At 43.7% G+C, this 14,653-nt stretch overlaps 1 protein-coding gene across 1 annotated transcript in view; it reads left to right on the forward strand.

Moving 5' to 3' along the window:
• Positions 1–4,228: 4,228 nt before the first annotated feature.
• Positions 4,229–14,653, forward strand: part of TMEM71 (transmembrane protein 71) — a 237,562-nt gene continuing 227,137 nt past the window's right edge. The window contains exon 1 of the mRNA XM_078686134.1: positions 4,229–4,283. Coding sequence (XP_078542260.1) covers positions 4,229–4,283 — 55 coding nt within the window. The remainder of the gene's footprint in view (positions 4,284–14,653) is intronic.

The following is a 14,653-nucleotide window of genomic DNA, read 5'->3' on the forward strand; positions in this document are numbered from 1 at the left end:
AACCATACAGAATAGCTCAATCCTCAGGAGTCTAAATGGAGGTGCAATCCTCAACAGTCTCAATTGATGGCTTTCCCAGCGATTCTTCGTTGCTCATTGACTGCTGATTTCATGAAGAATGAAGACAGTCACCACAACGCAGGAAATGGCAGGGGCTTCACATCCTTACTGTAACATTTCCCAACTTGTTGCCAATATTTATGTTGGGTTCATAAACGAGACGTGACACAGTAAGGGCAGAACAACGTTGATTATTATTAACTACAGTGAAGCCATGAACCAGACATTGCCTCCTATCATCTGTCCATTTGACAACTGTCTCGCAAACAATGCCTAGCCTCATTCTAAATATGCATTCTATTCGAGACGCAACCACGAGCCAGCCAGATACAAGCAAGCGATCATTACAACACACTAGGATACAACTGAACACTTGTAGCAGAGGTGGGCAGATGCATGTATTGTGAATAAGATTCTCCTTGCTAACGCTATTTAAGCAATGCTTACCAAACCTAACTTATTAGTTGAGCCAATAGTGTCTAAAAGGAGGCCGCAAAATAGAATATGTATACATTAGTGGCATATTTGGTGAGCTGACGCCACAGTCAGATCTTCCAGTGGCTTTGATTTTTCATAGTAATCAGTAAGGTAGGCAGAGAGTAGGAGGCTTGCTTAGTATATGGTACACACTCTAAGGAGTGATGCACTTTGCACTAATCGAGGCAATCCTTATGGTTATTTAGAGGTTTTGATAGCCATAGAAATATCTCAAAGTGGTTGCTGTGCTAATAAATCCTGAAAAGCAAGACTCGCGAACAATCAAAACACAGAAACACATTTTGTGTTTACTTCTAAATTGTCGATCAGCAAAGAAACATGCGGCAGACATAGCCGACCTTATACTAAACCAGGAAATTGACGTAACTATACTAACAGAAACATGGCTATCTGACTCTTCTTCCCAATGCCTAGATCTACTAGTCCCCCCAAACCATTGCATTATGAGACTAGACAGGACAATAAAATAAGGGGGAGGCATCGCATGTATATATAGATCTGACATTACCATTACAAAAATACAATCTGACCCCCTAGAGTCTTGTGAATATCTTGGTCTGTCCTTAATATCTTCAGACAATCAAAACTGCAAACTTCACACTTTCTACGACCCCCAGGCTAAAAAGACCAGGTTCATTGATCAGCTGAAAGAAATCATCACAGCAAACTCATCTCCTCACTGCAATGATATTTTCTTGGGAGACTTCAATCTTCATTGGGAGGACCATACGAATAATCAGATCAATTCACTCAAAGCCTTCCTCAAGGATCAGTCGCTGGTCCAAGAATGTCATCTTCCAAACCACTCCAAAAGCTGTACCCTAGACTGGATCTACAGAAAAAGCTATAGATAACATTGAAATCACCACCTGTGATTGGTCTGACCATCACATCGTTACCTTCCAAAATACCCTTCATGAAAACGAAAGCCTCATCATAACCAATAAAACCCAGAAAATGGATTTGTGACTCTAGAGGGCTCACCATGGATAACATTGCAACACGCTGTGAGACAGAAATGCAACCTCCTAGTAATATGGTGGATGTTAGTGACCTCACAGAGTACTACAACAATACAAAGGCGAATATTATTGAAGATATAGCCCTGTTAATATTCAAAAGGATCCCTGACAAAGACAAAAACCTGTGGTTTAACGTCACCCTCAATGAAGAAAGACGCTCACTCAGATTCACAGAGCGGAAATGGCGACAACACCCTTCCTCACCCCATCTAATCCAACTAAGACAGGCCAGAAAAGCCTACAATAAAAGCATTCTAAACTCAAAAAAGACTTTTTCAGGAAAGAACTGGATAATGCGAAAAACAGACCTAGGAAACTATGTGATCCGCTAAAAGATCAATCCTATAAAATGGCCAAATCTGCACCAACAACTACAAAATCGAATATAAGCAGTGAAGATTTCTCCTCCGTCTTCACTGCCAAAGCCAAATCGATGCAAGTGGAGCTCAAAACAGCAGCTGAATGCCTTTTGATTTCTAAGAGCACCCCGATGAGCATCAATCTCAACCAGAGCTGGAAACGCCTAAAAACAATGCCGGATGTTCTGAATTCAAGCCCATTAATGATATGGACATTGCAAAGATCATCTTGTCCACTAAATCAAACAATCACTACAATGATGCTCTACTGGCAAAGTGTTGGTCTACAATAAGCCATCTGCTCATCCCCTCATGGACAAAGATCATTAACACTTCGCTAGCACAAGGCTCAATACCCGACTGCCTAAAAACAGGGCAAGTCACTCCAATCTTAAAAAATCAACAGAGAACCGCGCTGACCCTAACAATTTCAGACCAGTAACAAACATTCCAAACCTAGCCAAAGTCCTGGAAAAATGTGTACAAGCAACAATTGAGCCAGCATATCTCAGAATTCGATCTGTTGAGTGACTTCCAATCAGGATTTAGACCAAACCATAGTACCGAAACAGCAATTCTGCACATCGTGGATGACGCTCTACTTGCCCTGGACAGCAACGAAACCTGACTTCTAGTCCTGCTCGACCTTTCTTCGACATTCAACACAGTAAACCATGCTAAAATACTAGATTGCATGAAAAATAGGATGGGATTAGATGGTACAGTCCTAAAATGGTTTTGTTCATTCTTAGAGGACAGATCGCAAAAATTCATAGTCAACCAAACATTATCAGCTTCATCCAGTAATGCGATCAGAGTTCCTCAGGGCTCAACTCTATCCCCTGCATTATTCAATCTGTACGTAGAGCCACTCACAAAAACCTTACAACAAGCAAACATCTCGTTCCACATGTACCCAGATGACACACAGCTTTAAATCAAGATCACATCGTCAGAAGAAATAGGCATCATGAACTAAGCACTAAAGAGAACCATCCATTGGTTAACCAGTAATCACCTGAAGCTCAACCCACATAAAACCAAATTCCTGTTGATTTCCCCCAGAAAAGCGCTACGAACATCCTAGAATGGACCAATATGATCACAGCACTAAACTGTACTCCGAGGATTGTTGATTCTACCAAATCCTTGGGAATTGTACTAGACAATAATCTGAACATGCTATCACATATTAGCATGATGGCAAAAAATGCCCGGTTCCATTTAAGTTACCTAAGAAAATTGAAACCTTTCTTAAACAATTCAGACCTGAAAACGGCAATCCAGGCACTAGTAATTTCAAGGATCGAGTACGGCTGCACAACTCTAGCTCGTCTCCCTAAGATCTCAACAGCCCCTCGGAAAGCCTCTCTAAATGCGGCCACAAGACTTATAACCGGCTCCAGAAAATTCGATGCATCACCCCCCATCTGAAGGGGCTTAACTGGCTGCCTTACAAAGCAAGAATAGATTGAAAAATAGCATGTATCACTCACAAAGCGATGCATTACAACACACCTGTGTACCTAGCCCAGAAAATCACACTATCAGGAGGATGCCGTCTCTCCCGGAGTCAGGAAGCCCTACTATTGAAACCGGCCCGTTTCCGTAAGAAAAGAATGTATGACCGAGCTTTCTCGGGTGCAGCCTCTAGATTTGGAACGCTCTTCCCCCGAACATTAGTAGAATTTCGTCCATTTCCACTTTTAAACATGAAGCCAAATCTTTTTATATGAGTAAATATCTCCCATAATCTCAACAGTCACTCCATTTTCATTCATCTGCCAAGATCATACAAATGCTAATTCTCATTGAACGTTAACCTAGTTGTGAATCGTACATATGTATATTAAGCCTTAATGTTTTTCTCAAAAACAATGTACAACTACTGATGTTTGTTGACTTGACTGGTAATTCGACTGTTTCTTGTCATGTAAATATAAAGTGCTCTGGTACCCTACTCTGGGTCATGTTTACGCTATATAAAACAACAAATACATAAAAAATAAAATAAGCAGCCTCGAAGGAATGTAAAGCAGCTTGTTTTACCATATTTAATCGACAGTGTAGATTAGATGAAAAAGAACCACACTGAGTTTTATAAAAATAAGTCTTTTTATTACACAACACAATCACTAACACATTGGTATATCTCCTACCCTCCTACCCAGAGATATCAACACACAAGAATACTGCAGAATAATCAGCTAAGTAGCACAAATATTCACTGCTCTCCAGGGGGAGACCAAACTATATACTAAGAAATTGGAATGTGAACTACAAAGGAGAATGGAACTTGGACCGGAAGACTCAGAGGAGTTGGTGACACAAGGAACCACCCAAGGTAAGCACCCAGGAACCCGTGTGTGCAGAGTGGAAACACAGTCGCGTGCCCAATGGAAGTCAATAGAGAAGTCGCTAATGCAGTTTTAAAGAAGTACCTTTCCCAAAGGACCCTGAAGAAACCCATTAGAAGATGGAAGATGTGAGAGCCACCTCACCCATGGATACCCCAGGAACCAGGTTACATGCACCAGGAAAGCCGGGTGCATAGGGGTGAAGAGATAACGGAGCCTGCCGTAGACGACAATGGAAGACTTCAAAGAAGAAGCATGTGAAGGAGTCTGGTGGAATACATGGGTAGATTCTTAAAGAGGAAACCTGCAAGCTGAGGGAACAGAGTCTATGCCACTCAGAGGTGCCCAGGAGGCACAGAAGCACAATGTCCACAGAGGTCGGGAGGTTCAGAAGTGAAGACGGTGATGTTGTCACTGCAGCTGTGAGATGAAGGCAATGCTGAGGAAGACCAGGAGCCATGCACGAGTTGTCCCACATTTGATGTCAGTGTATAGGTGGTCGGTGTCTGGCAGGAGCACCAACAAGCCTTGGTAGCCGCAAAATGGTTGGAAAGTGAAAAGATGCAAACGTTGGGACCAGCAAGGTCCAAGGGACTCACAAAGTGAAGGGGAGTCAAAGCAGGCCCCAAGCAAGCAGGGGAGCCCACTGAAGCAAAGAAAGACCCTTGAGGGTACCCACAGGCAGAAGGCACAGGAGTCGCAAGAGGAAATCAAGCAACTGACCAAAGATGGAGGCCTGGGGCAGAGAACGCAGTACAGATGCTGAGCTTCGAGGGATATGGTGGTGGAGGCTGGAGCTTCCTGTAGACCACAGATCTCTGGAGTGCAGAGCCAACAAGCCTTTGCAACGGCAAGTCAACACGGTGCACAGGTGTTTGTTCCCAGCAGTTCCTACGAGGGATACTGTCCTCAAAATTGCAGGGAAGATATGTCAGGCTACTAGGGAGCTGCAGAATCACCACCAGTGTTGCTGGGCCTCTGGAGGTCCATAGGATGACAGGAGCAGCAGACCGGTCAGCTTTATTGCGGTGCCTGTGTTTTCACTCAGTCTGCATCACCAGAGGAGGATGAAGGACATCCAGAAACAACTCAGGCTCATAGGGTGACCATGCCTGCCACGTATATTGGAATATGATTGACAGCGTTGCACGGCACAAACTGTGACACAAACGTATTTTCTGATCACGAAGGTATCAGAGGACACTCAGGTGTGTGGAGGACTGGAACGATCCATGTTGCAAATTTAATGGCAGCAACATAAACCGATGCTGTTAATAAACAGGACATTGCAGAGCATGCATGACTGTATGATGGTGGGTTTTGGAAATATAGCCTGACAAATGGCAGAGAACCAAAGCCATTTGGACCACAGAATGCACAGCATGACAGCTGCCCTCGAGTAACTGTGTCAACAAACTCTCAAACACTGACTCTGGTCAGACATACAGTTAGAGGCACAGTGCAGCCAGGATTGACATTCTGAACTGATCAATCAGGCAAATGCACATGCTATGGCCACCCTGTGCAGAAGAACTGTCAATGTAAAGGTGGCGATGGGCCACTTCAGTGGTGATGTGATAAGGGATCTGCAACAGATAACATGAGGCAATGTAGACCGACCGAATAGCAGGGATCACAGGGAGAGAAGGGGATGATACAGAGGAGATAGCTAGCATCAGCAGTGTCTCCGGCTCAGATGGCAGGTCTCTGAGAGGCAGCAGCCGAGCATGGACTGCAAAACGACAAGGAGGTAGCCCATCTTGGCTGTAGGGGCCACAAACAATGAGCCATCCATGCATTTTAGTTTCTAATACCTGTGCTCACTCATTTCTGGTGCATTAACCGGCACAGTAGTATTTTCATTTCCTAATGTGTGTTTAATTTGACTACAGACTACATACCTGGCTATAAAGGTATTACGGTCCACTTGCATCTACAGTGCCTTGTCTTCCTTTCACATACACAAAGCATTATCACTGACAACGTACCTCTCAAAGTAATGTGTAGCAATGTGATCCCTGTGTCTTCTCCCATCTACTGCTCTGTTCCCATCTCCTGGTTGCTGTACAGGTGGTTCAGATTCTTCATTCTCTGAATCGGACTCTTCTATGTATATGCCTCTCCTGGTGGCAATATTGTGGAGGATGGCACATGTTGCTACTATCTTGCAAGCTATTTAACCGCATGCGTGCGGGCGGAATTCCGCCCGTACGCTGGGTTTTGCGAAACCGCACTTTACGTGACGAGCTGGGCTCGTCATGAGCGTGCGAGGAGGCTACGCCATGACGAGCCCAGCTCGTCATGAGCGCCGAAGGGGTTAAGGAGCATATTGTAACACCCCCCAATCTTGTGCAAGCATGTAAAACATAATTTCAGGAGGAAAAATGTCAGCTAAATTCTACACCTGATGCTAGCATGTGCCTTATTGGTGCTCATTGTCAAGGTGGGAGGAAGGTATGGTTTGAGGATCCATTGACGTAGGGCATACGCACCGTCACCCGCAACACAGAGATAGTTCTGAGGCTACATGACATAATGAATAGATGACCACACACATATAGTTCTAAGTAACTTTCTATTCTGTACCTAATAGATAACCGTCATCAAATTCACCGCTTTCGAACTGTTTATTTTGCTGTGTCTAAACATGAAGGAGTCATGGATGCTTCATAGATATTGCAACACCATATCAGTTATGATACTTTGGGCTTTGCATACGGGTAAATGGCCTTTATAACATGAACTGAGCAACGCGCGCAATTTCCACGCAAGCGGAATAATGTTTGCCTAAGCCACGCATCTGCCTTAACCACGCATATGCCTTAACGCATATGCGTGGTTAAGGCAGTCAGTGGTCTAGATGTGCAGATGGGCCGGGAGAGGAACAGGAAGGATCCAGAGAGGAAGCTCCAGGACAACGCCTGGTAAGTGGGGTTGGGGCCCGGTTTGGGAGGGGGGGTCATTTCTTTTGGGGGGGGGTGGTTTTAGAGCTCAGGCAGGTAGTGGGGGGCTAAGGTAGATTTTTTACAGGGGGCAGGGTTTCAGGGCTCAAGGCGGGGCGGGTCGAGTAGTTTTCAGGGCTGGACCGGGTTTTTGGGCTTAGGGCAGAGGGAAGGGGCAGATTTCAGGGGTGAGGCCAGGTTTAGGGCTCAGGGTGGGGGGGGCGGGGGTAAGGGATGTTTTTGGCCTCTGGGCAGGGGGAGGGAAAGGAGCAGTTCTCAGGGCAGGGGTTGTTTTAGGGGTCAGGGCGGGGGGCTAGGGTTGTAATCATTTTTTGGGCAGGGACCGAGTGGTAGGTCTCAGGGTGAGGAGTCGGGGAAAGTTTTATGGGCTGGGGTGGATTGCAGGGCTGGGGTATCGGGTGTTATGACACAGGGTCTTGGGTGTGCAATTTACCATGTATATCCCTTTAGCAATTGTGCCTTTTCAACAAAATGTTTTGTAAAGGCATGTGTGGTAAAGATGTGGTTGTGGTTCAGACAGTGTTGTTTAAGCATGTGTGGTTTAGGCATGCTTGGTAGTATCATACAATCATGCATACCACCTGAATGATGAGGGTATGTGTACGTTTCTGAAAATCTATTTGAGATGGAAGGAGTGGCCTATGGGCAGGTGTCCCATGTATACACCCGATGACATGTGGAAAATTTGCAATCATGTAAAAATCTAATATGGTAGTCTGCATTTCTTGGGCGTTCCTGGGTAGGTATGTATGTTTGTGAATGTATATCAGCATGGCATCAAGGAATGCAAGGAAGAACTGTGAAAGTGCACTTTGTGCCACCCCTCCTGCTACTGCAATCACACCCTGATAACTGCCAGAGGCTAATAGGTGTGATGAGCACAACACAACACCTGTACATGAGGAGGGATCGCATTACTGCGCAGGCTCCTGATTTCTAGATGTGTGTGTAAGAGTGCAATAATCTCCAATATGACAGTCCTGCGTAGCCTGTATTTCTTATATATTTCTTCCTCAGTTTGTGGAAAGAGGGTCAGCCTGACTCTAAATATCTGCTCTTGTCTCCACCTCCTCCTACGCTGTGCAGCCAGTATTCACATCCTCCTTGTAATGAAGTAAAGAGCAGCCATTGTGGTACTCCCTGATGCAGTCTGGGCCAATTTATGTACCCTCCACCCATTTACCACCTGTTTCAAATTCATGCTAAATTGCATGTGCAAAACATCAATTTTTTGATCCTTCGCTATTTGTGAATGCAGTGAGAATGCTGTTTGCAAGTTGCAAATAGGGATTTCCTAATTGCCATTCGGTATTGGCATTCATTCACTTTATTAACTTGCAAAACAGATTTATCGCTATTTGGGGTTTGCGAATGACTTTTTTTTTTATCGCGGACAGCCATTTTTGCAGTTGCAAACCCATTTGCTACCATTTTGCAAGACCCACATTTTTCGTGCATATGGCCCTGTGTGTTTTAATTGTAGACGGTCTGGACAGTAGCTCAGTGTGGGATTTCTCCAAAAAAGACAAAGACTCTTGCTCTCCAGCGTAGCATCTTTCAAGGGAGGTAGGAAGCACAACACTTGGGGTCTTTGCCCTGCTTAGAAATAACCGTGATGGTGGCTAATCGCATTGAGTCCGGTAGCAAGCATCTTTTGTCAAGTGAATTAAATAATCGTGCTAGTATTGGGGCTACTTGGAAGGCAAAGGTTTAATCAAATTCTTCTCCATAGCCATCAGGGCCTGGCGCCTTGTGGGTGTCGTAATTTATGTATAGCGGTGAGTACCTCCTGTGTTGTAATATCTTTTTCTAGAGCTGTAAATATGGCTACAAGATTACCTGGAGGGTATCCTGGGCCAGGAATGTCACCATGTCAGAATCCTGCAGTGGTTTGGCAGAATGGGAAGCCCTATTGAAAGTTCCAAAAGCGTTTGCAATGTCTTCATCTGTGTTGCACATGGAGCAAATTACCACTAACCTGAAGTTGGTGGTAATTTGCGATTCCTTAAGCCAAAATTGCACAACTTGGGTGTTTCCTACATTACATTTAAGGAATACCAAAATGGGCGATTCCTTATTTTGCGAGTGGGTTTTTGTCTGCTACATAGCACACTGCCCAAATTGCCATCGCAAATGCTGAAAATCTGTGAATTTCAGCGAATTGAATTGCAATTTGGCTTCCTACATATGGCCCTATGTGAATGCACTATAACTTACGTGCACATATGCAAAAAAATATTCAAATCAATAAACAAAATGTGATTAACAGCAAATCGAATGGTAGATTAGGTTGAACCAAGATTCATTGACAAATCATAACCACGCTATACAAAACAAGCGTAGGTATGATAGGTTTCAGTTTTTGATGCCCCGCCCACTGTATATATTATGCTTATGAGTTAGCATGATGTGTCTAACCAATATGCAGTTACAGCTTAAAATTCATGTGCTGCAACCCACTGAGCTATTTTTGTAATATGCAAGCTTCAACTTCTCTCATAGGAGAGAGGGACTTGTCTATGGCAGACAGACTTCTGATGCTGACATTTGCTCTGCAGCCCCAATGTCTCATGGTACAGTTTTCCCCCTCCCTTATGAGCAGAAAATCCCTGTTTCAGCATTCCTTGACTTGAGTTAGTTTTGCAGAAATGTTTCCATGCCCTGGAGAAGCAGAGCCTCGGCTCTGTGACCTTGAGGGTAGATAACGATGTTGCCTTCGCAGGTGCAGATGCCTCATGTATGAGTTCATTGTTCACCATTTCGCTAGTTCTGTAATTTTCCAGGCTGGGCGTGTCTTTACCCTGCCATGGTATGTTATAATGTATTGTCATGATAGGATGAGTCAGTCCTCTCGGTGCACTCCTTTGGGTGTAGACCTGATATGGCCCATCTGCAGATGAATATTATGTCCTTATAAATATATTTCTAATTCTTCTCCACTGCCTGGCTGGCTTATTATATGAGAATGATAGATGAGTGAGGTAAGTCGCTCAGGTGGATTTGAGCCACGCTTATCAGATGGCGCCCGAACAGGGACTCCGTGATAAGGATCTTTCTCACCCGTAAGTGGGTAGCAGAAGGCCGGGGACCCTCTGGTCGGCACGGTGGGTCTGGGTACCCACTTTGATGCCGAGCTTGGTTCTCGCAGCGCTGCCCCACCCTGCTGATCCGGAGAGGTCCCGGTTCATGAACCTGCGCCGGAGTCCAGAAGGCGGAAATTTGGAGCTGACCGTGTTGGTCCCAGCAGCCGGTGGTGGAGAATGGTGGATGTCGGTTCTGCGAGCAGAAGGTGAGTGGTCCGACTGTTGATTGAGGGAGCTGGGATGCTCCATGAGACCGGTGTGTCTCTGAGACCGGTGTGTCTCTGGTGATTGGAGGAGCCGGTGTGCTCCTGGGGCTAGTGTGCTCCGGGGAACTCAGAGTGCAAGTGGCGCCCTGATAGACTATTGGTGATGAGGGTTTCGGGTGGATGTCTGTTTTAGAGCATCCGACCGGGTGGTACTGAGACTGGAGTGTGGCTCACCACGGTTAAATACTGGGAAAGGACCCAAACCCCTAGTGTGAGTGGTTTGATGGAAGAGTCCCAGATCTTCCGGGGTAAAGTGCGCAACGGTCTGTAGTGCCGCCCGGGTTGCGAATGTGTCCTCCAACCTCAGAACAGTTAGTGTACTGTTCAGTCTGCGGTAGGGTCCAGGTAGCCCAGGACTTGGTCGACGGGCCTTGTCCCATTATGGTAACACGTGTTTGGCAGGGACTCAATGCATAGGACGTGCGTGTGCGTGTGTGGTTGTGTGTGGAGATAGTTGCTTGGTTCTTTTGTGTCTGGGTATGTGTGGGTTCTTTGGCGGTATCTGATTGAGTGAGTTTGGTGGTGTTTGATTGAGTGTGCAAGATGCCGTGTTTCAGTAAGTTGCGATGTTTTAGGTGTTGCTGCAGTTCAACTGATGTCAGATTGGCCGAGAGCCAACCCGCTCCTGTAGAAGACTCTTGATTCTGTTTAATATTTTTGATGCAACTAAGATAGATCACTTGCAAGAGGGATTGTTTGCTAGGCACAGCTGTCAGAGCATGTTTGATTCCCTAAGGTTGTGGCAGAAAGAGGTTCAGCAAAGACAGATGAGAGGATAGCCCAGAATATGGACAGATCAAAAGTTTAGTTTTAAAAGAAGACAAAATGTGTACATTTAAAGTTGCTTTTAATGGCTCAGTGGGCCAATGTGAGCAGTGATTAAGAGGATGGGGTATGCATTTCATGTAATATGTTTGATTTGGTTATAATTGGTTTGGTTTGAGAGCAGTCTGTGGGCTGCCTTTTGTTTGTGTAAATGTTTGTTTGAATGAAGTGAGTGCGTCTTGTTGCATGAGTTAGATTGTCTGGTCCTTGTGAGCTACCTGAGATAGTTGTGCCTGACTATCAGTGTGTTTTCATGTAGTTTAAAAGTGCATGCAGGGCTGTGCTCTATGGAAAAGAATTTGGTTTCTTTCATCCCCTTAATTTGTGAACAGTAGAAGATGAAGAAAAAGGGATTTGATTACCAGTAATCAGAATGTATATTAATAGAATGTAGGAAGAGTGTAAAGTTAGAAAGAAGAGAAAAAAAGAAAGAGAAATGTATTTGCCAAAATAGTGTTAATTATTGCGTGTTAGAAAGAGTTAGGAAGGCTTATTGGCTTTGTCAGCGCCAGAACGATGAGCGTGGAGTGCGAGGCAGATTTGGCCTTGGTGATGAATGCAGGAAGGCTGGCTATCAGCCCAGAATTCTTAGCCCTTGGAAGACGGTGAGAGTGAAATGCATTATTTTTTGCACGGCAAAGGCGGCCTCCAAGAGAGGTGGAGAGCAGAAGTTGTTTAGTTAGTTTTAAACATGACTTGTTGAGTGAATGTGTTTCAGTCCACAATAAAATAAAAAAGGATTGTAGAACTCTGGGCTGGTAAGGTTTAGAATAACAGTGTGTGAATATTATTAAGTTCTGGAAGGGTTAAATGGAAAAGAGAGAATGTGACCAGAGCTAGGAAGATTATGTAAAATGGAAATATAGATGCTAGCAGCAGAGCACAGCAGATGTGACCTTGTGTGATAAGAACATTCCAATGGGTTCGCAGAGCACAGAGAGCAAGAGAAGAGACAAGCAGAAGATTGTGAAGTGGGGGCTCGGAGGCTCAGCTCCTGGCACAGACAGCAGAGATACACAGTTGGAGCCATGTGAAATGTGAATTTGCAGCGAGTCTGCATAATTATTAGTTCTGCTCTTTCCAGCAGACTGCTGCTGGTTCAGACTAAAGTATAATGCAGTTGTTCAGAACACATGTGATTTAGAATTAGGAACAAAATTATGAATAACTTTCAACAGGTTATTCCATTTGGACATAGAGAATTACACTTTAAAATGGCCTAGTCTGAGAAAAGAAGGATTGTTTTGAGAAAAATTAATTTACTAAATATGTTAGTGAGTGTTTCAGATAAGCACATGTTACTCCTATTGTTTGGATTGTATTCAGTAAGTGATTGATTTGTGTGCAGTTCAATGGCAAAAAGAAAAGAGAGATTTATTGGTTGTCTGTTGTGTCCATTTTTGTTGTTGATTTTTTTGTTTCACTGTTGGACAATGTCATAGTATAAAAGTTTTCTATTTCAATAATTATTGAGTTGGGGGGTCTCTGATTGGCATACTGATTAGTGTCTTTGCTAGTGGATACCTAGTGGAGAGTACTGATGATGCTAGGGTAGGTACAGAATATTGCTTGTGTTGCTCATAGGAGCGGCCTGGTGGGAATGAATATATGTGTGTAATGTATATATGTGTGTAACAGTATTTGTCTGCAGTTCGTCCATGGGACACCATTGCAGTGGGCCCAGTGCCCCACCCGCTGAGTGGAAATGCAGAGCGTGTGTTTTGTGCAAATGTCTGCTAGTGTGCACTGGAGTATTTAGTGTGTTCTGGAGGTGAGAATATACCTTTGGCAACAGGATTAAATGTAGTGAGATGGCGCCCTTTTTGTTTAAAGTTAAGAAATGGCATTGGTTATAAGAGGGCTCATTTAGACAGCGAAAGATGACTGTGCAGAAATATTTGGTATTTTAATAACAAGAATAACATTTTTACGCAAATATGGAAATTCCTGGTTCATGACAAGTGAATGATGTGAACGTAAATGTATATCTTGTTCCCTTTTTGATGCTGCATTAAATGCCATTACCAGATTGTCATGTGATTTTCAATGCTGCTAAATGTTTTATATTCTTGGCTGACGGTTAAAGAGGTTAGGACTGGTTCTTGTGTAGAGACAGCAGACAGGGTTTTCAGAACGGACAGTGAATAGTTAGTATATATAGGGTGATGATAGATAATATAGATGAACAGGTGTGAATGAGCTCCAAGCATAGGTTTTAAGGTAAGTGTTTGTAGAAGGTATTTTTACTAAATGGTTGCCTTTTTGTCCAATATTTTGTGAGTTGTTGTTTTGTTTTGTGGTTTGATTTGTTTCATTTCAGTGCAATGGGAAATATTTTTATCTGTGTGTTACGGTGAGTATTGTTGCAGCTTTGTGCTAGACAGATTAAGTGTGCACTGACACCGCATGATGCATGACATGCATGAGAAAAATATAGTTCTTTGAGTAACTAATATTGTGTTTTCCTTTTGTGGCCTTTGTGTTTGGTATATGTATTATTGCGTATTATTTTATGTTATACGCATTTACCTACATTGTGTGTTTTATGTTTTCTTTGGCTTATTGTGCATTGCTTGTTCTGTTCTGCGTGGATGGTATGCTGATCGATCTTAAGCCTGAAAAATTAAGTAGGCCAGCACGCTGGGTTTTGGACCACAGGCTCACTGTGCATGAAATGCATGGCATCGTGTTGTGTGTCACAGCTCATTTGCATGTGTTACAGTGAATTTTCTAGGCTTTCTGTGCTTAGTACAGCAAGTATACCTGCTGCCTTGGTATCCTTGTTTTTATTTTATGTATGTTTCTGTATTGTATTGTTTTGACAATTCTATTATTGATACTAGAACAAGCTCCTCTATGGGGAATTTGTTCTGGTCCCTAAATTTCACAGACAACACTTCAGCAGTGTATGTCTATTTGGTTAAAAGGGGTATAGAGGAAAATACAAGAGTTCTACGGTGTACTCATGGTGTTGTGTCACAAGCCTGACCATTACCTAAGTAATTTTTGTTCATTTATAGATTTTCCTTTTGCCGCCCTTTCCCTAATGAATGTCGCATTGTGCCTAGTTATGGGGGACTTTAGCTGTGTCCCAGTCCCATTTCCTTTTCCTTACTACTTTTCCTTAGTTACATTGTATTAGATATTAATAGGCACACACATCATTTTATGGCAATGACATTTGTACATGTGGTAAAAGATGTTCTAGCCCTCTCAAAAG

The sequence above is a fragment of the Lissotriton helveticus genome, chromosome 4_1 (genome assembly GCF_964261635.1).
Source record: "Lissotriton helveticus chromosome 4_1, aLisHel1.1, whole genome shotgun sequence".
In the NCBI taxonomy this organism is placed as follows: Eukaryota; Metazoa; Chordata; class Amphibia; order Caudata; family Salamandridae; genus Lissotriton; species Lissotriton helveticus.